Source organism: Coregonus lavaretus, assembly GCF_964263955.1.
Source record: "Coregonus lavaretus genome assembly, chromosome: 36".
Taxonomy (NCBI): domain Eukaryota; kingdom Metazoa; phylum Chordata; class Actinopteri; order Salmoniformes; family Salmonidae; genus Coregonus; species Coregonus lavaretus.
Window position 1 is genome coordinate 22,614,197 of NC_140023.1, and position 24,861 is coordinate 22,639,057.

General features: G+C 40.6%; 1 protein-coding gene across 4 annotated transcripts in view; it reads left to right on the forward strand.

Annotated features, from left to right (window-relative positions):
- Positions 1-24,576, forward strand: part of LOC311110865 (B-cell linker protein-like) — a 29,585-nt gene extending 5,009 nt beyond the window's left edge. Inside the window, exons 3-24 of one of the 4 annotated variants that reach the window (XM_084153461.1) lie at positions 2,544-2,590; positions 6,672-6,737; positions 8,534-8,580; positions 8,784-8,824; positions 9,010-9,127; positions 11,954-12,066; positions 12,206-12,275; positions 12,478-12,561; positions 12,722-12,747; positions 12,858-12,883; positions 13,465-13,518; positions 13,676-13,706; positions 13,856-13,907; positions 15,789-15,852; positions 15,981-16,008; positions 16,107-16,137; positions 16,312-16,387; positions 16,613-16,644; positions 18,476-18,531; positions 18,738-18,821; positions 23,837-23,992; positions 24,100-24,509. In XM_084153461.1, coding sequence (XP_084009587.1) covers positions 2,544-2,590; positions 6,672-6,737; positions 8,534-8,580; positions 8,784-8,824; positions 9,010-9,127; positions 11,954-12,066; positions 12,206-12,275; positions 12,478-12,561; positions 12,722-12,747; positions 12,858-12,883; positions 13,465-13,518; positions 13,676-13,706; positions 13,856-13,907; positions 15,789-15,852; positions 15,981-16,008; positions 16,107-16,137; positions 16,312-16,387; positions 16,613-16,644; positions 18,476-18,531; positions 18,738-18,821; positions 23,837-23,992; positions 24,100-24,216 — 1,419 coding nt within the window. In that variant the 3' untranslated portion in view covers positions 24,217-24,509. Of the gene's footprint in view, positions 1-2,543; positions 2,591-5,546; positions 5,764-6,671; positions 6,738-8,533; positions 8,581-8,783; positions 8,825-9,009; positions 9,128-11,953; positions 12,067-12,205; positions 12,276-12,477; positions 12,562-12,721; positions 12,748-12,857; positions 12,884-13,464; positions 13,519-13,675; positions 13,707-13,855; positions 13,908-15,782; positions 15,853-15,980; positions 16,009-16,106; positions 16,138-16,311; positions 16,388-16,612; positions 16,645-18,475; positions 18,532-18,737; positions 18,822-23,836; positions 23,993-24,099 lie in introns of those variants that run through there. The other 3 variants (XM_084153464.1, XM_084153463.1, XM_084153462.1) reach the window with 3 other exon arrangements.
- Positions 24,577-24,861: the final 285 nt, after the last annotated feature.

Consider the following 24,861-nt stretch of genomic DNA (forward strand, 5'->3'; position numbering starts at 1 on the left):
CTTCAACTTGGCATTCATACAAATCCTTCCATTAAAAAAGGAACCTGTTTTTTGCTAACTCTCTCATTGTAAAACATCAATGGTGAGATTAATGCCACAGCTATTCATGTGTTTATTATGTGTGTCATAGGCTACAGAAAAATCACCATTGCATGCATCCAATCTATTTAGTCAGGCAAAGGTCCACATTATTCACACATATTTTAGAATGTCATAATCATTAAATATCAAGGCCTAAAAAATGCATTATTGTTAAAGTGGTAATGGCCTACTTTTTATTTGACACTTTTTGCATGATGTTTTGGGGGAGAGGGGTTCTATATTAGGCCCTGTACTGTATGCACAATTATATAAATTATACAAACAATTGTATAACAATGAGGTCCTTGAAGATTACAAATAAGTGCTTGAAAGATTCCCTGAAAGTCCTTGAATTTGACTTGCCAATGTCTGTATGAACCCTGCTTAAAGGATGTCTAGTCAGTCCTAGGCCTATGTTGTTGTATAGGCGGAGTTATGGGCCAATTTGCATATATTCACTTTTATTCCTCAAAGTACAATGTTGAACTGCATAAAACATGTTTTTGTTTCAAATTATTTTGAAATGTGTATCCCAATCTCACACATTGGTCCCATTATTTATAGAAAGACCCATGTCCATGTTGCTAACAGGTTGCTAGGAGCTGTTGAAGAGTGTCATGCTACACACTTAAAAGAAAATGGTTCTATATAGTTCCAAATAAGGGTTCTTTGGCTCATATTGATAGCCTATCCCTTTTTGGTGCTATATAGAAACCACTGTAAAGAGGGCAGAGAGGACCTGCGTTTGTCGTGCTGCATGACCTCTGTGTGTCAGCCTGTGCTGGTGCTGAGGGTGCCTTTAGATGGATTTGCATATTCATGTGGTATTTATAGCCTTAACCATAATATGACATATTGACATATTATGGCTGGCTGTGCATGCAGCTCTTAGAAAGTGAGCAGGTCTTTTCTCTCATGTTTCCCAAATGACATATCATCATATCTCCACAGGCACAACAGAGGGCAGGACGGCAGAGGGTCAGTCTTTCCACACCATGTGTGGGTAGTAGCGAGTCCTGGATGGTGTTTGAAGCTGTAGCAGTTCAAAATTCCTCGCTGTACTTTATATGGTGGTGATGTGGAGTGCCTTACTTCACTCAGCAGAGGGGTATTTTAGTATGTGAGGCATGGGAGATCTGGTTGGAGAGAAGGCAAGTGTCTTGTAACAGAGGGAGATAACAACACTATCATTGAGGTCTGAGATCCTCCCGTATTTCCTTGGCAGAGTGCTAAATGAAAAAAGTTGAGATGCTATGTTGATTTTAGGGGATGGCAGGCTGGGTCAGACTGTGGTTCCACCTCTCTCTCTTTCCTCGAGCTGATTTAGATTTCAAACAAGTCTTCAGAACCTAGTAGTGGGGACTGCTGGTCTTCAATATGCAGGAGTGGTTGCAGGGCATAGGCCTTTTGTGTTTCATTCAAACACCGGGAGAAACTTGCCATAAATAATTCAATCAGGGAGCAGCATATGAAAAGGCACTCAGGCGAAATATTTGATATTTTATTCAGTGTCATAAAGGTGGAGACGTTTTTCCTCCTATTAGCAAGTTAAATTATCAAGTGTGCACCTTGATGTGCGTGGGGGTCTGTGTAGCTCAGTTGGTAGAGCATGGCGCTTGCAACGCCAGGGTTGTGGGTTCGATTCCCATGGGGGGCCTGTATGAAAAACAAAAAATTTAAATGTATGCACTCACTAACTGTAAGTTGCTAAATGACTAAAATGTAAATGTATGTTTCTCTGTGAGGAAGGTGATGCCTCTTTCATATTAAGTAATCTGACTGATTTACAGATTATTCAATCATGAACCTGCTTACTAAAGTTAATTATGCTGAAAATCAATTCAACCCAATACAAGCAAGGGATAACAAGAAAGGGGAGAGTGTGAGACCAAAGGAGGACCCTGAAGCAATCAATTATGAATGAAGAGAGAAATACATAATTTAGCAGGATTTAGAGCATATCTTATATTTTGTGTAATTTTACTTTGGAATTCAGGGCAACTGCTTCCCTTCAAAGAGAACCATGAAAATACAATTTATTGAGGGACGTGAGTAGACATTCAGAAATATAATTGTAATTTTTTTCAAAGGTAACGTCACAAGGCACTGGAATGATATATTTAGTAATCAAATTAGGGACAAAATAAGATTGATTGTAATCTGCACCGGATCAAGGGCACACAAGTAGGGCAATAAAATAACAATCATTGTCATATTAAAAGCAGGCTTCAAAGGCTTTTGGCTGTTTTAGCATCATGCTGCCATCTAGTGTACGTTACAAAGTGATACATTCCATAACTGGAGCAACATTGTACTGTAATTACAGATTGTAATGTTATTTAGCAAAACCCAACATAAGAACCATTCAGTTACAGTATGAAACAGACAACTTGTAAAGAACACACAGATTTGTAAAAATCTTCTACTTATCTTGTATTTTTCTGCTTCTCTTACTTTGACAGAATCTGTCTGACAGTGACATGAGCAGGTTCAGCCTCATCCACCAACCGTGAGTAACCCTCTCTTCTATTTCTCTCACATACTACTCTCTCTGTGCTCCTCTCTCGTGTTCTTCCCTCATGTGAACACAGCAGATAGCTGAGGCCTTTGAGGTGAGTACCAAGAGAGCACTGCAAAGCAGGTGTGTGTGTGTGTGTGTGTGTGTGTGTGTGCGCGCACGTGCGTGTGTGCCTCTCTCAACACACGTTTGTCCCTCTGAGGTGAAAATGTTCAGTCTATTTTAGTAGGCTAATACATTTATTGTGAACTCTTTCCTTATGAGTTCCCGTTTTCATGTGGTTAAACATAAGCTTTTGCAATTAGGAAGTTGCATAAGCAATTCCAGAATTGAGCCTCATACGCGTTCATGATTGCCTTGCCTTGTTTCAGTCTTTCTATTGTTGTTCTATTGTTTAGTTTGTTTGATATCTGATGAGGAATCAGATGGATTATTAGGGAGCCAGAGCTTTAGAGGTAAATGTAAAATGGGCTCCCCTACTGATTAGGATCTACTAGTGTTGAAATAATGTAGTTAATATTGTCAATACACTTCCTGGAAAACTAACCACAGCTCTAGAGATAGCTACTCTACTGAATAAGAAACATGAGTCAACTGACAAGGTATGTAAATCATAAACAGAAACCGTACTTGCTTAGGATTAACAATAGTGTACTATAGGCTATGTCTAATTTCTGCTCATATGGGTAGGCTTGTGGCTAGTGGGTAGGCTTGTATAAGAGGTCACGAACAGGTTCAATGTTCATATTATCACACATTTGACAGAACACATTACCCCACAAACAGAAACAGAACAGTCTAACAATTCAACCCCCTGAAAATAGGAACATGAGCTATTTGACTTTTATCATTAATACAGTAGCCTACAGTGCACTGTCAACCCATGCAATTTGCAAGTTCAATCACACATATGTTCCACTGTAAATTGAGCCTAATACCATGTAATAACAATGCTTAAACCCTGACTAGAACCCTTATTGAAAATATCCCCTAATGTCCAACAGACTGTATATTGTACAGAGAAAGCATCAGGCAATCTGTTCAACTTTTGAACAGTGGCTTTGGGGAATGTTCACTCAGTATTTTAGCAACCATTGGGTGTTTCCATCTCTAGAGTAATTGCAGTTGGTTCACCGCAGTTTCTTAGATAATTCAAAAGACTAATGTCAGTGAAGGCTCCCCTCTCTGTTTACTGTGCTGGCTGATCAAAGGATGTTCACAGCAGGGGGCGATATTTCTCTTTATAAACTGCCAAGTTGTTGTGTGGTGGGAATGTTATTGTGTCAGTCCCAATGACACAGAAAACAGAATTGTCATCATATTCACTCCCTCCTATTATTAACTGTAAGAACAGATAAGATAACTCTGTGGGCCCTTGTGGTACTTCAGATCAGGGGTTCCCAAACTTTTTCACTCAAGCCCCCCCTTCCAGCATTGGGGAACTCTTGTTGGCGGAGATAAGATTTTGCAGGTTTAAAGCTTATTTCCTGCAATTTTACAAATTTTGTCATGGGGTGCAGTGAACATTTTGCAGTTTTAAGCCTAATTGTCTTGCAATTCTATACATTTTGCCATGTCTAATGTTTATTCATGTGATATTTGAGTGACAAACATTTCAACAAAATATATGAGCTAAAAAAAACCTAGCTAAAAAACGTTTGCTGATATGGGCTAGTTGATCTGGACATTTCTGACAAGTTATAAATAGCTCTCTAAGGTATGCAATGACTGACATGAAAAGAGGAAATCCGATGATCCACTACCCAATTTCGAAATCGCACCTTGTGCATTCCACTATTACAACTTTCAAAAGTAAGTTAAAAGCCAGCCATTACAAGTTACAAACTCCCTCCCACACCAGTCTCTAAATCAGGGGGGTCAAACACACATCCTGCGGCCCACAAGGGGGTCCAATCTGGCCCGCGGGTGGTTTGATTACATTTTAGAAAAAGAAAACATTTTGGGGGGGGCGAACCAAATCAAAAATGTGTAGAAATGATAATGGACCTATAATAATAATAATATGCCATTTAGCAGACGCTTTTATCCAAAGCGACTTACAGTCATGCGTGCATACATTTTTTGTGTATGGGTGGTCCCGGGGATCGAACCCACTACCTTGGCGTTAAAAGCGCCGTGCTCTACCAGCTGAGCTACAGAGGACCTACATTCATACAGTTTCTTGACTGTGTCCATATTGCTCATAAGGACACATTTTTGCACATTTTAACAGTGAGGAAATACAACACATTTTCAGTGCGGGCCTCCGGACCTCGTGGAAGACCGAATGCGGCCCCGGGGGCTAAATTAGTTTGACACCCCTGCCCTAAATAAAACCACACTGGGCTAGTAATAAGCATATCATGACCAACAGTGAGTTCGTATAGGTCTCACTTATAGGTAGCCTAATTCAAGAAAGACATCAACCTCAATGTGTTATCATCTACTACAGTCTACTGTTTCCATGTCCATAAACCCAGGTTATGTCAGGGCTGGCCCAGCCAATAAGCGACACAAACGGCCACTATGGGGCCCCAACCATTATTTTATTTTTTAACTCAGTTGAGAGCTAGAATAGTAGAATACAAAAGGTGCCATTTCTAAATTTGTTAGTGCATCAGCAGTTTTCCTCTTGTTATGTCATAACTAGGTAAGTTAGTCTAGCCAGCTATCTTAACCTTGTAGTAAACACGACCGAAATACTGACTGGGCACACAGGGCATGTGGGAGAGGGTAATCCAAATCTCGCTTAGGGCCCCCAAGCATTCTGTTCAAATTGATCATGAAGAAGTGAGACATGTCAAGGACAAAATATAAATGCATGTTGTACCTGTAACATGAACTCATTAAACCTATCCATAGTATCTGAATAGAGACTTGTTGACAAATGCATTTACAGTGTGGTCAAACTCATGGAGTGGAAAGGAGAAGTGATTGTTCTTGCAGAGGTGTTATTTTTTTCCATGGGCTGTGATCACTGACTGCTGCATGACTTGTTCAGTAGAGTAATTTTAGGCAGGCAGCCAATGCCGGTGAATTCATTCACAACGCAAACACTGAGCTGGATAGTAGCTAGACGCAGAAGGTGGCCTCTCAGGTCAATTGCCTCATTAAGATATGGATACATTTAACAAGTTCACGGCTCCTGCAACTGGAAAACTTCGGTAAGAGATACCCATATTTATATGTTGGGCAATGTATTTGTAACACTGGGAAAGATGTTAACCTTTGTGATCAGAGCAAAACCAAACCTTTTTCAATTCTGGCTATGTTTCAATGATGACCTATTTTCTATAGATGACATAGTGGCAAGTAAAGAAATGCCTACAGTAAATAGATAGTATAATTATATACACGAAGTGGCAACCATTTATAATACTGTATATATGTTCAATTTTTTTCTGCCATGCTCACAAGAATAGATTTACCCAACAATTTTTATCTCTAGCTTATTGTAGGCCACAAAAAAAAAAACATTTGTATCCAATGTTGCATATAGATTAAGTTAAACAGTACAAATGGGTTTATTGTTTTTTCTTTATGAAGGCGCTGGCTGGCTGTTACATAAATCAAAAACAGTGCTAGTGATGCAACATTTTAAAGGGAGAGGGAATGTGGTAAGAGAAGACTGACTAATGTCGATGTTACTGTAATTACACGTCTCACACCTGTCTCCCTCATGCTCTCAATCTGTAATTGCATGCAGGCTACAGTGAGTGAGTGCGTTCTAGTGTGTATAGGTGTGTACTTTTCTCACAACTACAGTTCATCTTCACCTCCAAGTGCTAGTCAACATGGAAAGTTGACTCAAAGGTTTTATTCCATGTTGAAGTTGACATATTTTCAGTGTTCCGTAGCCGGCAATAAACTCGGCCAGATCCATATATTTAGACCACGCTATATTCTAGTATTAACATACAGTATGTGTGAGCTGTAACATTTTGTCTAGCACCTATTATTGTTTCCGAATTGTATTCATAGTTTTGTCCTGTATTACGTTCATGAACATTACATGGTTTTTGTTTAATATATTAGGATAACATTAATGAGAAGCTTTAAACGTGTCTTCCAGCCAGCTTCAGAAGATGGTCCAGGATATCAAGAAGAATGATGGCAGTATCCTGAACAGGCTGAGAAGGTCAGTCTATTAAAATAAATGTTTGACACACTCCATACAGAGAGAGCATTACTCAACACTATTCTCTGTTACCCACAAGTTAGCAGGGACACCAGTTGTGCCCATAGTTCAGTATTTGTAGTTACACTGACTGGAGCGGTAGGCATTTATCTGAAATGCAGTATAGAGGAATGAGAGTCCAGCCCATGTTGCATCTCTATAGGTGGGAACAAGAACAGAGGTGTGTATGCCGTTGGAAATATGGACATCTCAGCTCAATTCAGCTCAGTTCAGCTGAGAGTGCAGTGCACTCACATGGTATAATTGGGGGTTCAAGCAGCAAAGCTGTGAAACCTATTGTTATTCTTAGATAATTATTTCCCCCTGACATGGTCAAATAACTTAAGCATAGATTGGTAACTTAAATTTCTTATTAAGCACACAGAAACTAGAGGCCATGAGTAACTTGGTCAAAAAGAATGGCACCGATTGTCCTATAGGTGGAGCTGTTATAAGCAGTCTCACTTAAACCCTCATATCTGCTGCCCAGTTTGACCTAGACTTGAAACTGTATGCAAGTGTCTTTCCTCATGCTGAACAAATTTTCCTCAAGGAACCATAAGGTCCATCAGGATAGAGCTTCCCCCATCTTGGACATTTTTTTAAACTTTTGAAAAACTTCTACTCATGAACCATAAGTCTAAATAACACCACATTTGGGGTCATCTAAGACATGATGGACCATGTTAAGTTTGGCATTGAAATTGGCACTTAAAAAATAAGGAAACTATGTAATGGTAATGCTTAAAATAATCATACAAAATCTTCTCATGGACTAAAAGTCAGATTCACTCCAAATGTGTTCTTTGGACTCATCACAATAGTACGTAAAGAGTTGAGAAAATAATGTTGATGCGTTCAAAGATGGCCACACTATACCTAATATGCTTCTTCTCATGAACCATAGGACCAAATGACACCAAATGTAGAATGTAGGCCCATGGTACATGTCTTAACTTAGTTTGAGAAATGCTAAGGGGTTGGTCAAAAGATGCCTGTGTCATAATTGACAAATCAAAAATATTTTTTGGATTTTATGTGTCCAATTAAACCACTGTAAATCCACTCCACAGTGGTCTATCAACTTGAATGGACACTATCATGGACGTCCCTAAGATGAACCACACTGAATTTGGTATTGATATCTCAAAAAACAAGGAAGCTATTAACAACTAATTATTTGCATATTTAACGCTAATGCTCAAAATCATCTTCTCGTGAACCATACATCAGATTCAATCCAGATTTAGTATTTAGACTCATGATTGCACATAAAGGAAGATAGTTCCTACATGATAGAGTGCTTGCTTTGTTATCTAACTGATATTGTGTCCTTTCTGTCATCCTGTGAACCCCGTTCATTGCTGCTCGCAGCTATATTTTCTTCAATGTTTTTTGTGGTGAAAATTGGTTATTCCTCTTTCTTCAACTTTTAGGAAAACATAAGTAGTCCCTCAATCTGAAAATAGACAAGCAGAAAGACAGATGTCTCTTCTCTCACTTTCCCTTCTTGAAAAGGGACCGTTCACTGGCACAACACTGGAAAGTATTTAGTGTGATAGATGATGAATAAATAACATAGGTTTCAGAATGAGCAGGTTGTGATACTAGACATAACTGAGAGGGGTACTTTTGATGTGTATAATCACTCTTCAGGCCCAAAGTGTAATGTCTAAAATAAGTTACACTCTTGGTCAAGTCCATTCTTGTTTCTAAAACCTTGACTTTAACTCCTAACTGGTCTTTCTGTACTGCAGATTTAAAAACAAATCAGCTCCAAAAGTACCTGTAAGAGACTATCAAGGTAAGACCTTTCTTCTTGTCTCACAATGTGGCCCTTGAAGTACTGTATTTAATAGTGAGAATAATTCGCTTTTGGGGACAGATTGACCAGGAATATTTTGTGGCAATATGTTCAGAATATGATTTGGAGTCTATGATGCATCTCTTCCCAATACTGTAATTTCCAATGACTTTGCATCTCATATTTGATACTTATCTATACAGGTGATGACGTGGATGGTGAACAATGGTCTGAAAATGAGTTTGTGAGTTCAATCCGCATGCTTTACTGATTCTAAAACACTTAATATTATAATGTTTCTAAAAGAAATGTGCATCTGACATTGTTTTCCACAGTCATTTGACTTATGTCAGAAGATTTACAGTGTTTACACTTTACATCACACAAAGCTGTGGGGCTGAGCGTCTTAACAATATTATGATGTTGCAGGAGACTGACACTTATGAGGACCCTCAAGAGGAGCAGGATGACAGCTATGAGCCTCCTCCCAGTCAGAGCGTCTTCACCACTACCTCGTCTGTCTGCGTCCCCAGGGGGGACTACGTAGGTGAGAACTCTTCCACTCTGCCACACACACACTCACACAGTGGTGGAGAAAGTACCCAAATCTCATACTTGAGTAAAAGTAAAGATACCTTAACAAAAACTGACTCAAGTAAAAGTGAAAATCACCCAGTAAAATACTACTTGAGTAAAAGTCTAAAAGTATTTGGTTTTCAATATACTTAAGTATCAAAAGTAAATGTAGTTGCTAAAATAGACTTAAGTATCAAAAGTAAAAGTTAAAAATTCCTTATATTAAGCAAACCAGACGGCACAAATGCCTTTATTTACAGATAGCCAGGGTTACACACCAACACTCAGACATCATTTACAAACAAAGCATTTGTGTTTAGTGAGTCCGCCAGATCAGAGGCAGTAGGGATGACCAGGGATGTTCTCTTGATAAGTGTGTGAATTGGACCATTTGTCCTGCTAAGCATTCAAAATGTAACGAGTACTTTTGGGTGTCAAGGAAAATGTATAGAGTAAAAAGTCATTTTCTTTAGGAATGTAGTGAACTAAAAGTAAAAGTTGTCAAAAATATAAATAGTAAAGTAAAGTACAGATACCCCAAAAAACGACTTAAGTAGTACTTTAAAGTATTTTTACTTAAGTACTTTACACTGCACTCACACACATGCACAACCACACAAAACTACTACAACTCTCTCTCTCACACACACACACACACACACTCACACACACACACACACACACACACACACACACATTCACTACCAGTCAAAAGTTTGGACACACCTACTCAAGGGTTTTTCTTTATTTTTACTATTTTTTACATTGTAGAATAATAGTGAAGATATCAAAACTATGAAATAACACATATGGAATCATGTAGTAACCAAAAAAGTGTTAAACAAATCAAAATATATTTTATATTTGAGATCCTTCAAATAACCACCCTTTGCCTTGATGACAGCTTTGCACACTCCTGGCATTCTCTCAACCAGCTTCATTAGGTAGTCACCTGGAATGCATTTCCATTAACAGGTGTGCCTTCTTAAAAGTTAATTTGTGGAATTTATTTCCTTCTCAATGCGTTTGAGTCAGTTGTGCTATGACAAGTTTGGGGGGAGGGGGGGGGGGGGGTATACAGAAGATAGCTCTATTCGGTATAAGTCCATATTATGGCAAGAACAGCTCAAATAAGCAAAGAGAAATGACAGTCCATCATTACTTAAAGCATGAAGGTCAGTCAATACGGAACATTTCAAGAACTTTGAAAGTTTCTTCAAGTGCAGTCGCAAAAACCATCAAGCGCTATGATGAAACTGGCTCTCATGAGGACCGCCAAAGGAATGGAAGACCCAGAGTTACCTATGCTGCAGGATAAGTTCATTAGAGTTACCAGAATCAGAAATTGCAGCCAAAATAAATGCTTCACAGAGTTCAAGTAACAGACACATCTCAACATAAACTGTTCAGAGGGGACTGTGTGAATCAGGCCTTCATGGTTCGAATTGCTGCAAAGAAACCACTACTAAAGGACACCAATAAGAAGAAGAGACCTGCTTGGGCCAAGAAACACAAGAAATGTACATTAGACCGGTGGAAATTTGTCCTTTGGTCTGGAGTCCAAATTTGAGATTTTGTGAGACGTCTTTGTGAGACGCGGTGTGGGTGAACGGATGATCTCCGCATGTGTATTTTCCTCCGTAAAGCATGGAGGAGGAGGTGTTATGGTGTGGGGGTGCTTTGCTCATGACACTGTCTGTGATTTATTTTGAATTCAAGGCACACCTAACCAGCATGGCTACTACAACATTCTGCAGCGATACGCCATCCCATCTGGTTTGGGCTTAGTGGAACTATCATTTGTTTTTCAACGGGACAATGACCCAACACACCTCCAGGCTGTGTAAGGGCTATTTTACCAAGAAGGAGAGTGATGGAGTGCTGCATCAGATGACCTAGCCTCCATAATCCCCCAACCTCAACCAAATTGAGATGGTTTGGGATGAGTCGGACTGCAGAGTGAAGGAAAAGCAGCCAACAAGTGCTCAGCATATGTGGGAACTCCTTCAAGACTGTTGGAAATGCATTCCAGGTGAAGCTGGTTGAGAGAATGCCAAGAGTGTGCAAAGCTGTCATCAAGGCAAAGGGTGGCTATTTGAAGAATCTCAAATATAAAATATATTTTGATTTGTTTAACACTTCTTTGGTCACTACATGATTCCATATGTGTTGTTTCATAGTTTTGACTTCTTCACTATTATTCTACAATGTAAAAAATAGTAAAAATAAAGAAAAACCCTTGAATGAGTAGGTGTGTCCAAACCTTTGACTGGTACTGTACATACATACATACATACATACATACATACATACATACATACATACATACATACATACATACATACATACATACATACATACATACATACATACATACATACATACATACATACATACATACATACATACATACATACATACATACATACATACACAAAACTACCCATCATGCAGCCATGCATGCCAAGGTTTTAGGTAGCAAATTAAGAATACCATGCCTGGCTATTCAAGACTACTCTAGCCTCTATCTACATGTATCTATTCGAAAGCAACACATTTAATGTAAAATCTGTTTGTTTAGGACAAATATATAAACCATACATTTTCAAAATTCTTGCAGGAGTGAAAGAAATTGCTAAGATATTGTTTGGCTTGTTGAGAGACCACTCAGAGATCTTTGTGTTGATAAAAGCCACTAGTCAGTGGACTGTGACAGACACAGTGCGCCACAAAGACAGTGTGTTCTTGCGTTATGCAAATACTGACGTCCTGTTTCTGATTCTGCTTCTTTTTCCAGACAGCTGCCATGGTAGGCCAAACGACCCACCCAGGAAGCCCATCTGCCCACCAAAACCCTCCAGACCATCACCATCACTTCCCCCTAAACCCAACCAGCAGGACGACGATGAAGTACTGTGTAGTAATAACAATGATTCTTGTTGGTTTCTGCTGTCATGAAAATATGTTATCTGTCATACATTTATGGCAGCATATTGACAGATTCTTTGCCTCGTATTTTTCATGACATTATATGATCTGCTCTCTTTAGGAAGACTACGTCAAACCAGAAAGTGATGATGAAGACAACTATATAGACCCCACCGAGGATCCTCCTGCTAGTACGTTATACCAATAAATGAATCAGACACTGGAAATAAGACCAATATATAAAGTGCACTATGTGCGTCAATTATATTATCTTCAACATACAGGTGTCATGAAACCCATTGCACATTTTCATCTGTTGCCAATCACTGTCAGACAAACCTTACCAAGACACCCCAATGTCAACATACAATACAAATGTAAACTTCCCTTCAGACCGTCTAAGGCATGGAAGAGGCAAACCAGTAAAGAGCAGTCCTTCAATGTCTAAGACTGTGCCAGAGCGCTCAAATAGCCCAGGTATGTAACTGCATCTCAGCAGGAGCACTGAATATATGGAATTGTTTTGGGGGATTTAATAAATGTATTGTGCTTAGTGTGGACGACTGGGTTAGAACCCTGCTCTCCTATATTCCTAACTTTGAGGCTTAGTCTTTTTTTGTTCTTTTTTTTTTTTTAGATGTGTATGAAGTTCCTGACATGGAGGTGGGTTTGATAACCAATGGCTAATACATTACAATTAATAGTATAGTTAATGACTATGCAATAACTGTAGGATTATGCTTAATGTGTCCCATTTTCTCTTTTATCTTAAGGAAAACTCTCCTCCCCCAGTGAGCAGGTCAGTTCTGGTTCAAGGATCGTAGCACTTTTCAGACAGGGTCAAAAGGGATCAACATTTCCTGTAAGGGAAATATCTAAAGATACACTGAGTTTACCAAACATTAGGAACGCCTTCCTAATATTGAGTTGCACCCCCCTTTTGCCCTCAGAACAGCCTCAATTCGTCGGGGCATGGACTCTACAAGGTGTCAAAAGCGTTCCACAGGGATGCTGGCCCATGTTGACTCCAATGCTTCCCACAGATGTGTCATGTTGGCTGGATGTCCTTTGGGTGGTGGACCATTCTTGATACACAGGGAAATTGTTGAGCGTAAAAACCCAGCAGCGTTGCAGTTCTTGAAAAACTGGATTTAAAAACCCTTCTTTAACCCATCTCCTCCCCTTCATCTACACTGACTGAAGTGGATTTAACAAGTGACATCCATAAGGGATCATAGCTTTCAGCTGGATTCCCCTGATCAGTCTATGTCATGGAAAGAGCAGTGTTCTTAATGTTTTGTAAACTCAGTGTATATTCATTGCTTAAAATGATGGATGAGATACTAAAATGACAGTTTTTTCTAACACATTTTTTAACAGACCTTCCACACTCAAAGTCCCTGCACAGGGTTTGACCCCTAGAGCCAGCCCAAGGTGCTAATAATGACTACAACTTATTCAAGAGACCGGGAAAACTATTTTATACATGATAACTATTTAAAGATAAACTATTTACTAAACATGAGGTTGTTTTCTTCAGTTTCATTGTCACACTTACATGAATCATTTATATTTGATCTTCTCTCTCTAGAATGCACATAAAGACATTTCCACCCATCCCGGTAAGTGCTACTGTATCAGAGAGACCCTAGTTTTTGTACCTGACCACAAATAGCTTATTTGATGAGATAATAATAGAAAAGTAAAGAAAATATTGGATATTATGAACACTGGAATCATATAGTTTTTATGTATTATTATTGTCATCCAGGTCCAGGAGCCCATAGATGATGATGAATATGAAGTCTGCAATCCAGATGAAAGTATGTATTCATCCATATTACCACCATCAGCCAAATGACTAAACGTTCAAACAATAATATGCCAATAACAAGTTCTAAAAGACTACAAACAACTATTGACAAAGAACATTGTTCCATATGCTCCAAATATTTGAAGTACTGTATTGGTAGTTACTTCACTTGGCTTATTATGCCATCTAGTGGATTGACAACATTTGTATTTAATGCAAAATGGAACCATCTCATTCATTTTGCCAACACTACTCTGCTATTTCCATGATTATTTTATTTATTTATCTAACCAGATAAGTCACATTGAGATTTACATCTTTTTTTTCAAGTGAGCCCTGGCCAAGAAAGCAGCATACATATAATATACACTGCTCAAAAAATTAAGGGAACACTTAAACAACACAATGTTACTCCAAGTCAATCACACTTCTGTGAAATCAAACTGTCCACTTAGGAAGCAACACTGATTGACAATAAATTTCACATGCTGTTGTGCAAATGGTGGAAATTATAGGCAATTAGCAAGACACCCCCAATAAAGGACTGGTTTTGCAGGTGGTGACCACAGACCACTTCTCAGTTCCTATGCTTCCTGGCTGATGTTTTGGTCACTTTTGAATGCTGGCGGTGTTTTCATTCTAGTGGTAGCATGAGACGGAGTCTACAACCCACACAAGTGGCTCAGGTAGTGCAGCTCATCCAGGATGGCACATCAATGCGAGCTGTGGCAAGAAGGTTTGCTGTGTCTGTCAGCGTAGTGTCCAGAGCATGGAGGCGCTACCAGGAGACAGGCCAGTACATCAGGAGACGTGGAGGAGGCCGTAGGAGGGCAACAACCCAGCAGCATGACTGCTACCTCCGCCTTTGTGCAAGGAGGAGCAGGAGGAGCACTACCAGAGCCCTGCAAAATGACCTCCTGCAGGCCACAAATGTGCATGTGTCTGCTCAAACGGTCAGAAACAGACTCCATGAGGGTGGTATGAGGGCCCGACGTCCACAGGTGGGGGTTGTGCTTTCAGCCCAACACCGTGCAGGACGTTTGGCATTTGCCAGAGAACACCAAGATTGGCAAATTCGCCACTGGCGCCTTGTGCTCTTCACAGATGAAAGCAGGTTCACACTGAGCACATGTGACAGACGTGACAGTCTGGAGACGCTGTGGAGAATGTTCTGCTGCCTGCAACATCCTCCAGCATGACCGGTTTGGCGGTGGGTCAGTCATGGTGTGGGGTGGCATTTCTTTGGGGGGCCGCACAGCCCTCCATGTGCTCACCAGAGGTAGCCAGACTGCCATTAGGTACCGAGATGAGATCCTCAGACCCCTTGGGAGACCATATGCTGGTGCGGTTGGCCCTGGGTTCCTCCTAATGCAAGACAATGCTAGAACTCATGTGGCTGGAGTGTGTCAGCAGTTCCTGCAAGAGGAAGGCATTGATGCTATGGACTGGCCCGCCCGTTCCCCAGACCTGAATCCAATTGAGCACATCTGGGACATCATGTCTCGCTCCATCCACCAACGCCACGTTGCACCACAGACTGTCCAGGAGTTGGCGGATGCTTTAGTCCAGGTCTGGGAGGAGATCCCTCAGGAGACCATCCGCCACCTCATCAGGAGCATGCCCAGGCGTTGTAGGGAGGTCATACAGGCATGTGGAGGCCACACACACTACTGAGCCTCATTTTGACTTGTTTTAAGGACATTACATCAAAGTTGGATCAGCCTGTAGTGTGGTTTTCCACTTTAATTTTGAGGGTGACTCCAAATCCAGACCTCCATGGGTTGATACATTTGATTTCCATTGATCATTTTTGTGTGATTTTGTTGTCAGCACATTCAACTATGTAAAGAAAAAAGTATTTAATAAGATTATTTCATTCATTCAGTTCTAGGTGGCAGTACAAAGTCTGGTGAGAAGCCCCTGCCTGCGTTTCCCAAACCAATGCCCAGAGAGACGTACGTGTCACTCACTAAAATCATATATCATTTATTTTCTGTTAATTGCGGGCCGCTCGTTCAGTTAAGAGTGCCGGAAAGGTCTGGTTCCAGGTATTACTTAACTCACTTAAACCTCTCTATTTTAGGAAGCCATTGAAGCCATCTTTTAGGCCGGTAGGAAATTTCTAAAAGATCCTTTGGAGAAAAAAACCAGTGAAATTCAAAATTATATGGGAAATGGTGTAGAATTATAATGTTTTGTCTTTTTTCAGAGGCAAGATATTGCATCCAGGGAAAATGAAGGTAACTATTCCTAAACTATTAGAGTGCTCAATTGGATCAAAGCTTCATTTGTTTTAATTTGTTGTTCAAAGATTTAATGAATTTACCTAAGTTATAAAGTTTTACATATTTTATGCAGTCATCCACTTGCATAATATTAGGCTACTATAACACACACTCTTGCTATGTCGACAGGCCCAGCATTGGCCATGAGGCACAGTACCCAGAAACCCACGACCACACCCCAGCCCTCTGAATACAAACGTGCCAAGTAAGAAACATCATGACCTCATTAGAAGTCACTATTTTGCACGCACATATCTCTTTCCAGCCTGGTCCCAGATCTGTTTGCAAGACAGCACAAACTGACCTGGGAAAAGGCCAATATCAATTATCTTGGAATGACAGAATGCTGTTTGTAACCACAGCACTGTACGTTTCCTCAAACCTCAGTGTCCTGGCAAATTACAGTATATTCTTGTTTTCTCTACTGCAGGATTCCTCGGCCACAGATGTTTACCTCTCACAGTAAGTACTGGTCTGAGAGACTTGTGTCCATAGCTGTGGGAAGTACCGGTGCTAAGGATGCTGCAGCACCCCCCTGAATATACAAAAAAATGTATATACAGCACCAGTCAAAAGTTTGGACACACCTACTCATTCAAGGGTTTATCTTTATTTTTACTATTTTCTACATTGTAGAATAATAGTGAAGACATCAAAACTATGAAATAACACATATGGTATCATGTAGTAACCAAAAAAGTGTTAAACAAATATATTTTATATTTGAGATTCTTCAAAGTAGCCACCCTTTGCCTTGATGACAGCTTTGCACACTCTTGGCATTCTCTCAACCAGCTTCATGAGGAATGCTTTTCCAAAAGACTTGAAGGAGTTCCCACATATGCTGAGCACTTGTTGGCTGCTTTTCCTTCACTTTGCAGTCCAACTCATCCCAAACCATCTCAATTTGGTTGAGGTCGGGTGATTGTGGAGGCCAGGTCATCTGATGCAGCACTCCATCACTCTCCTTGGTCAAATAGCCCTTACACAGCCTGGAGGTGTGTTTTGGGTCATTGTCCTGTTGAAAAACAAATGATAGTCCCACTAAGCGCAAACCAGATGGGATGGCATATCGCTGCAGAATGCTGTGGTAGCCATGCTGGTTAAGTGTGATTTGAATTCTAAATAAATTGCTGACAGTATAACCAGCAAAGCACCCCCACACCATCGTACCTCCTCCTCCATGCTTCACGGTGGGAACCACACATGCGGAGATCATCCAATCACCTACTCTGCTTTTCACAAAAACACAGCGGTTGGAACCAAAAATCTCAAATTTGGACTCATCAGACCAAAAGACAGATTTCCACCGGTCTAATATACATTGCTCGTGTTTCTTGGCCCAAGCAAGTCTCTTCTTCTTTTGGTGTCCTTTAGTAGTGGTTTATTTGCAGCAATTCGACCATGAAGGCCTGATTCACGCGGTCCCCTCTGAACAGTTGATGTTGAGATGTGTCTGTTACTTGAACTCCGTAAAGCATTTATTTGGGCTGCAATCTGAGGTGCAGTTAACTCTAATGAACTTATCCTCTGCAGCAGAGGTAACTCTGGGTCTTCCATTCCTGTGGCGGTCCTCATGAGAGCCAGTTTCATCATAACGCTTGATGGTTTTTGCGACTGCACTTCAAGAAACTTTAAAAGTTCTTGAAATATTCCGGATTGACTGACCTTCATGTCTTGAAGTAATGATGGACTGTCATTTCTCTTTGCTTATTTGAGCTGTTCTTACAATAATATGGACTTGGTCTTTTACCAAATAGGGCTATCTTCTGTATACCACCCCTTCCTTGTCACATCACAACTTATTGGCTCAAACGCATTAAGAAGGAAAGAAATTCCACAAATTAACTTTTAACAAGGCACACCTGTAAATTGAAATGCATTCCAGGTGACTACCTCATGAAGCTGGTTGAGAGAATGCCATGAGTGTGCAAAGCTGTCATCAAAGGAAAGGTTGGCTACTTTGAAGAATCTCAAATATAAAATATTTTTTGTTTTGTTTAACACTTTTTTGGTTACTACATGATTCCAGATGTGTTATTTCATAGTTTTGATGTCTTCACTATTATTCTACAGTGTAGAAAATAGTAAAAATTAAGATAAACCCTGGAATGAGTAGGTGTGTCCATAGATTAATAAAAAAAATCTAAAATAATTTGAAAACAATATTTTTTCACAAAACTAGTGCACTGGGCCTTTACTAATCCTGTGTTAGCGGACAGATATAGCCGATATAGCCCCAAATGATTATTTAACTTTATAATTTTTCCCTTCACTGTTTTCTCATTCTCAGAACCAGACAGAGGAACTGTACCCACAGCTGAAAACAGGTTAACGGATGCTGAAGAGGTGATAAATACCTGAACTGAATTTCACAATTTTATGTACTATATAACATACAATGATATAGCTCAAAATACTGGTTATCACATATACAATGCATGGATGAATACACTATTAAGTTTGTGGAGACCGCAAAGGCTGTATTTTCAGAGCCACATGGACTTGACTTTAAACCCACTTTCTTGTTGCTGTATTTTTGTTGTTGTTATTAGGGGGCAGATGTCTTCAAGAAACCCTGGTATGCCAGCACCTGTGACCGTAAGACAGCTGAGGAGGCTTTGATCCGCTCAAATAAGGCGAGTCTCACTCACATGATTACCGACAAATAAACATACTCTTATTATTACATAGTCTTAAGACAGTGGTTCCCAAACTGTGGGGTGGGTCGGCGGGGGGGGGGGGGGGGGGGGGGTCCCCCCTTCCCTTTTTGGAACTAATTCCGGCTTTCAACTTGCTCTTGAAAGTTGTAATAGTAGAATGCACAAGGTGCAAGTTCGAAATTGGGTAGTGCATCATAAGTTTTCCTGTTGTCATGTCAATCAATGCATACCTTAGAGAGCTATTTATAACTTGTCAGAAATGTCCATATCAACTAGCCCATGTCAGCTAATGTTTTTTAGCTAGGTTTGTTAGCCCTTAGATTTTGTTGTAATGTTTGAGTCACTCAAATATCAAATAAAATAAAATTATTGGTCGCATACTTAGCAGATGTTATTGCGGGTGTAGCAAAATGCTTGTGTTCCTAGCTCCAACAGTGCAGTAATATCTAACAGTACACACAAATCTAAAAAGTAAAATAATGGAATTAAGAAATATAGAAATAGTAGGACGAGCAATGTCGGAGTCCAGAGTATATACGTGCATTCTGAAAGTATTCAGACCCCTTGACTTACGTTACAGCCTTATTCTAAAATGGATTTAAAAAATAATAATTCCACATCAATCTACACACAATACCCCATAATGACAAAGCAAAAACAAGTTTTTAGATATCTTTGCAAATGTATTAAAAATAAAACACTGAAATATAACATTTACATAAGTATTCAGACCCTTTACTCAGTACTTTGTTGAAGCAGCTTTGGCAGTGATTACAGCCTCGAGTCTTCTTGGGTATGACGCTACATGCAGTTTGGCACAACTGTATTTGGGGAGTTTCTCCCATTCTTCTCTGCAGATCCTCTCAAGTTCTGTGAGGTTGGATGGGGAGCATTCGCTGCACAGCTATTCTCAGGGCTCTCCAGAGATGTTCGATCGGGTTCAAGTCCGGGCTCTGGCTGGGCCACTCAAGGACATTCAGAGACTTGTCCTGAAGTCACTCCTGTGTTGTCTTTGCTGTCTGCTTAGGGTCATTGTCCTGTTGGAAGGTGGACCTTCGCCCCAGTCTGAGATCTTGAGTGCTCTGGAGCAGGTTTTCATCAAGGTTCTCTTTGTATTTTGCTCCGCTCATCTTTCCCTCGATCCTGCCTAGTCTCCCAGTCCATGCAGCTGAAAAACATATCCAAAGCATGATGCTGCCACCATCATGCTTCACCGTAGAGATGGTTCCAGGTTTCCTCCAGACGTGACGCTTGGCATTCAGGCCAAAGAGTTCAATCTTGGTTTCATCAGACCAGAGAATCTTGTTTCTCATGGTTTGAGAGTCCTTTAGGTGCCTTTGGCAAACTCCAAGCGGGCTGTCATGTGCCTTTTACTGAGGAGTGGCTTCTGTCTGGCCACTCTACCATAAAGGCCTGATTGGTGGAGTGCTGCAGAGATGGTTGTCCTTCTGGAAGGTTCCCCTATCTTCACAGAGGAACTCTGAATCTCTGTCAGAGTGACCTTAGGGTTTTTGGTCACCTCCCTGACCAAGGCCCTTCTCCCCCGATTGCTCAGTTTGGCCAGGCGGCCAGCTCTAGGAAGAGTCTTGCTGCAGAAATGTTTTGGTACCCTTCCCCAGATCTGTGCTTCGAAACGTTCCTGTCTCGGAGCTCTACAGACAATTCCTTCGACCTCATGGCTTGGTTTTTGCTCTGACATGCACTGTCAACTGTGGGACCTTATATAGACAGGTGTGTGCCTTGCCAAATCGTGTCCAATCAGTTGAATTTACCACAGGTGGACTCCAAGTTGTAGAAACATCTTAAGGATGATCAATGGAAACAGGATGCTCAATTTCGAGTCTCATAGCAAAGGGTCTGAATACTTATATAAATAAGGTATTTCTGTTTTTTGTTTTTAATACATTTGCAAAAAATTATAAAAGCCTGTTTTCACTCATTATGGAGTATTGTATGCAACTTGATGAGGATTTAATTTTTTTAATCCATTTTAGAATAAGGCTGAAACATAACAAAATGTGGAAAAAGTCAAGGGGTCTGAATGCACTGTATATATACCATATATATATATACACCATATATATATATATATATATATATATATATATATATATATATATATATATACACAGTGGGGAAAAAAGTATTTAGTCAGCCACCAATTGTGCAAGTTCTCCCACTTAAAAAGATGAGAGAGGCCTGTAATTTTCATCATAGGTACACGTCAACTATGACAGACAGAATTAGAAAAAAAAATCCTGAAAATCACATTGTAGGATTTTTAATGAATTTATTTGCAAATAATGGTGGAAAATAAGTATTTGGTCAATAACAAAAGTTTCTCAATACTTTGTTATATACCCTTTGTTGGCAATGACACAGGTCAAACGTTTTCTGTAATTCTTCACGAGGTTTTCACACACTGTTGCTGTTATTTTGGCCCATTCCTCCATGCAGATCTCCTCTAGAGCAGTGATGTTTTGGGGCTGTCGCTGGGCAACACGGACTTTCAACTCCCTCCAAAGATTTTGTATGGGGTTGAGATCAGGAGACTGGCTAGGCCACTCCAGAACCTTGAAATGCTTCTTACGAAGCCACTCCTTCGTTGCCCGGGCGGTGTGTTTGGGATCATTGTCATGCTGAAAGACCCAGCCACGTTTCATCTTCAATGCCCTTGCTGATGGAAGGAGGTTTTCACTCAAAATCTCACGATACATGGCCCCATTCATTCTTTCCTTTACACGGATCAGTCGTCCTGGTCCCTTTGCAGAAAAACAGCCCCAAAGCATGATGTTTCCACCCCCATGCTTCACAGTAGGTATGGTGTTCTTTGGATGCAACTCAGCATTCTTTGTCCTCCAAACACGACGAGTTGAGTTTTTACCAAAAAGTTATATTTTGGTTTCATCTGACCATATGACATTCTCACAATCCTCTTCTGGATCATCCAAATGCACTCTAGCAAACTTCAGACGGGCCTGGACATGTACTGGCTTAAGCAGGGGGACACGTCTGGCACTGCAGGATTTGAGTCCCTGGCGGCGTAGTGTGTTACTGATGGTAGGCTTTGTTACTTTGGTCCCAGCTCTCTGCAGGTCATTCACTAGGTCCCCCCGTGTGGTTCTGGGATTTTTGCTCACCGTTCTTGTGATCATTTTGACCCCACGGGGTGAGATCTAGCATGGAGCCCCAGATCGAGGGAGATTATCAGTGGTCTTGTATGTCTTCCATTTCCTAATAATTGCTCCCACAGTTGATTTCTTCAAACCAAGCTGCTTACCTATTGCAGATTCAGTCTTCCCAGCCTGGTGCAGGTCTACAATTTTGTTTCTGGTGTCCTTTGACAGCTCTTTGGTCTTGGCCATAGTGGAGTTTGGAGTGTGACTGTTTGAGGTTGTGGACAGGTGTCTTTTATACTGATAACAAGTTCAAACAGGTGCCATTAATACAGGTAACGAGTGGAGGACAGAGGAGCCTCTTAAAGAAGAAGTTACAGGTCTGTGAGAGCCAGAAATCTTGCTTGTTTTTAGATGACCAAATACTTATTTTCCACCATCATTTGCAAATAAATTTATAAAAAATCCTACAATGTGATTTTCTGGATAAAAATGTTTTTTCTCAATTTGTCTGTCATAGTTGACGTGTACCTATGATGAAAATTACAGGCCTCTCTCATCTTTTTAAGTGAGAGAACTTGCACAATTGGTGGCTGACTAAATACTTTTTTCCCCAACTGTATATATATATATACACCATATATATATATATATATATATATATATATATATATATATATATATGGATACAATATGTAGTATATCTGAAGAATAGTATATGTACAGAAATAGTTAAATAAGATAGGCCTTGACTAGAATGCAGTATATACATATGAAGTGGGTAAAACTGTATATTAACATTATTAAAGTGACCAGTGTTCCATGACTATGTACAAAGGCAGCAGCCTCTAAGGTGCATGGTAGAGTAACCGGGTGGTAGCCGGCTAGTGACAGTGACTAAAGTTCAGGGCAGGGTACTGGGCAGAGGCCGGCTAGTGGTGACTATTTAACAGTCTGACGGCCTTGAGAAAAAAAGCTGTTTTTCAGTCTCTTGGTCCCAGCTTTGATGCACCTGTACTGCCCTCGCCTTCTGGATGGTAGCGGGGTGAACAGGCCGTGGGTCGGGTGGTCCTTGATGATCTTCTTGGCCTTCCTGTGACACCGGGTGCTGTAGATGTCCTGGAGGGCAGGCAGTGTGCCCCCGGTGATACATTGGGCAAACCACACCACCCTCTGGAGAGCCCTACGGTTGCGGACGGTGCAGTTGCCGTACAAAGCGGTGATACAGCCCTACAGGATGCTCTCAATGGTGCATCTGTAAAAGTTTGTGAGGGTCTTAGGGGCCAAGCTGCATTTCTTCAGCCTCCTGAGGTTGAAGAGGCGCTGTTGTGCATTCTTCACCACACTGTCTGTGTGAGTGGACCATTTCAGATTGTCAGTGATGTGTACACTCTTAGAAAGCAGGGTTCCAAAAGGGTTCTTCAGCTGTCCCCATAGGAGAACCCTTTTTGGTTCCAGATAAAACCCTTTTTGGTTCCAGGTAGAACCATTTTTGGTTCCATGTAGAACCCTCTGTGGATAGGGTTCTATATGGAACCCAAAACGGTTCTACTTGGAACCAAAAGGGTTATACCTAGAACCAACAAGGATTCTTCAAAAGGTTCTCCTATGGGGCCAGCTGAAGAACCATTTTAGGATCTAGAAAGCACCTTTTTTTCTAAGAGTGTACACCGAGGAACTTGAAGCTTTTCACCTTCTCCACTGCGGCCCCATCGATGTGGATGAATACACATTAGACATGGGGCCTGAGTGAAAACGTTTGGGAACCCCTGTCTTAAAATATACTTGAATTTTTTCATAAACAAAATAATGGGGATTGGATTAAAAAGAGACTTATGCTCCAGCTGACTGTACTGTGTGTCTTCTCTGTATCAGGATGGGGCATTCCTAATAAGGAAGAGCTCTGGTCAGGACAGACAGCAGCCATACACTTTAGTGGTGTATTACAACAGCAGAGTCTACAACATCCCAGTGCGCTACATCCAAGCATCGCAGCAGTACACTCTTGGAAGGGAGAAGAAAGGAGAGGAGGTAGACAGCGTCTCATCTTGCTCTATAACAATTTCCTGATATGAATGTAATACTGATGGTCTGATTGCTAACCTATAGGCCTAACACCTCCTAATGTATTCCCTCAGCGTTTCACCAGTGTTTCCCACATCATTGAGAACCATCAGAGGAACCCCCTGGTACTGATTGACAGCCAGAGGAACACCAAGGACTTCACCAAACTGTGCTATGCTGTGAACCCTTAGGCCTCACTGGATCCTCACTAGTCCTATTAGATTAGTCTAGTCACATTCACCAGACATGGCTATCCAAGCAAGACCAGAATTAAGTAAAATTGTGCCAGTTAAGTAAAATTGTTAATGTGGGTGAATATTCAAACTTGTGTTGAACATTTTGCATTTTATGGGGTATTTTCCAACAAGCATGACAGTGCCATTATGTATTCTTAAAGAATAACAGATTGTAGAAATATTATTAATAGAATGTAATGTAGTACATCTACACTGAACAAAAATATAAACGCAACTTGCAACAATTGTAAAGATTTTACTGAGTTACAGTTCATTTAAGGAAATCTGTCAATTGAAATAAATGTATTAGGCCCTAACCTATGGATTTCACATGACTGGGAATACAGATATGCATATATTGGTCACAGATACCTTTAAAAAAAGGTAGGGGAGTGGATCAGAAAACCAGTCAGTATCTGGTGTGACCACCATTTGCCTCATGCAGCGCGACACATCTCTTTCGCATAGAGTTGATCAGGCTGTTGATTGTGGCCTGTGGAATGTTGTCCCACTCCTCTTCAATGGCTGTGCAAAGTTGCTGGATATTGGCGGGAACTGGAACACGCTGTCGTCCACGTCAATCCAGAGCATCCCAAATAT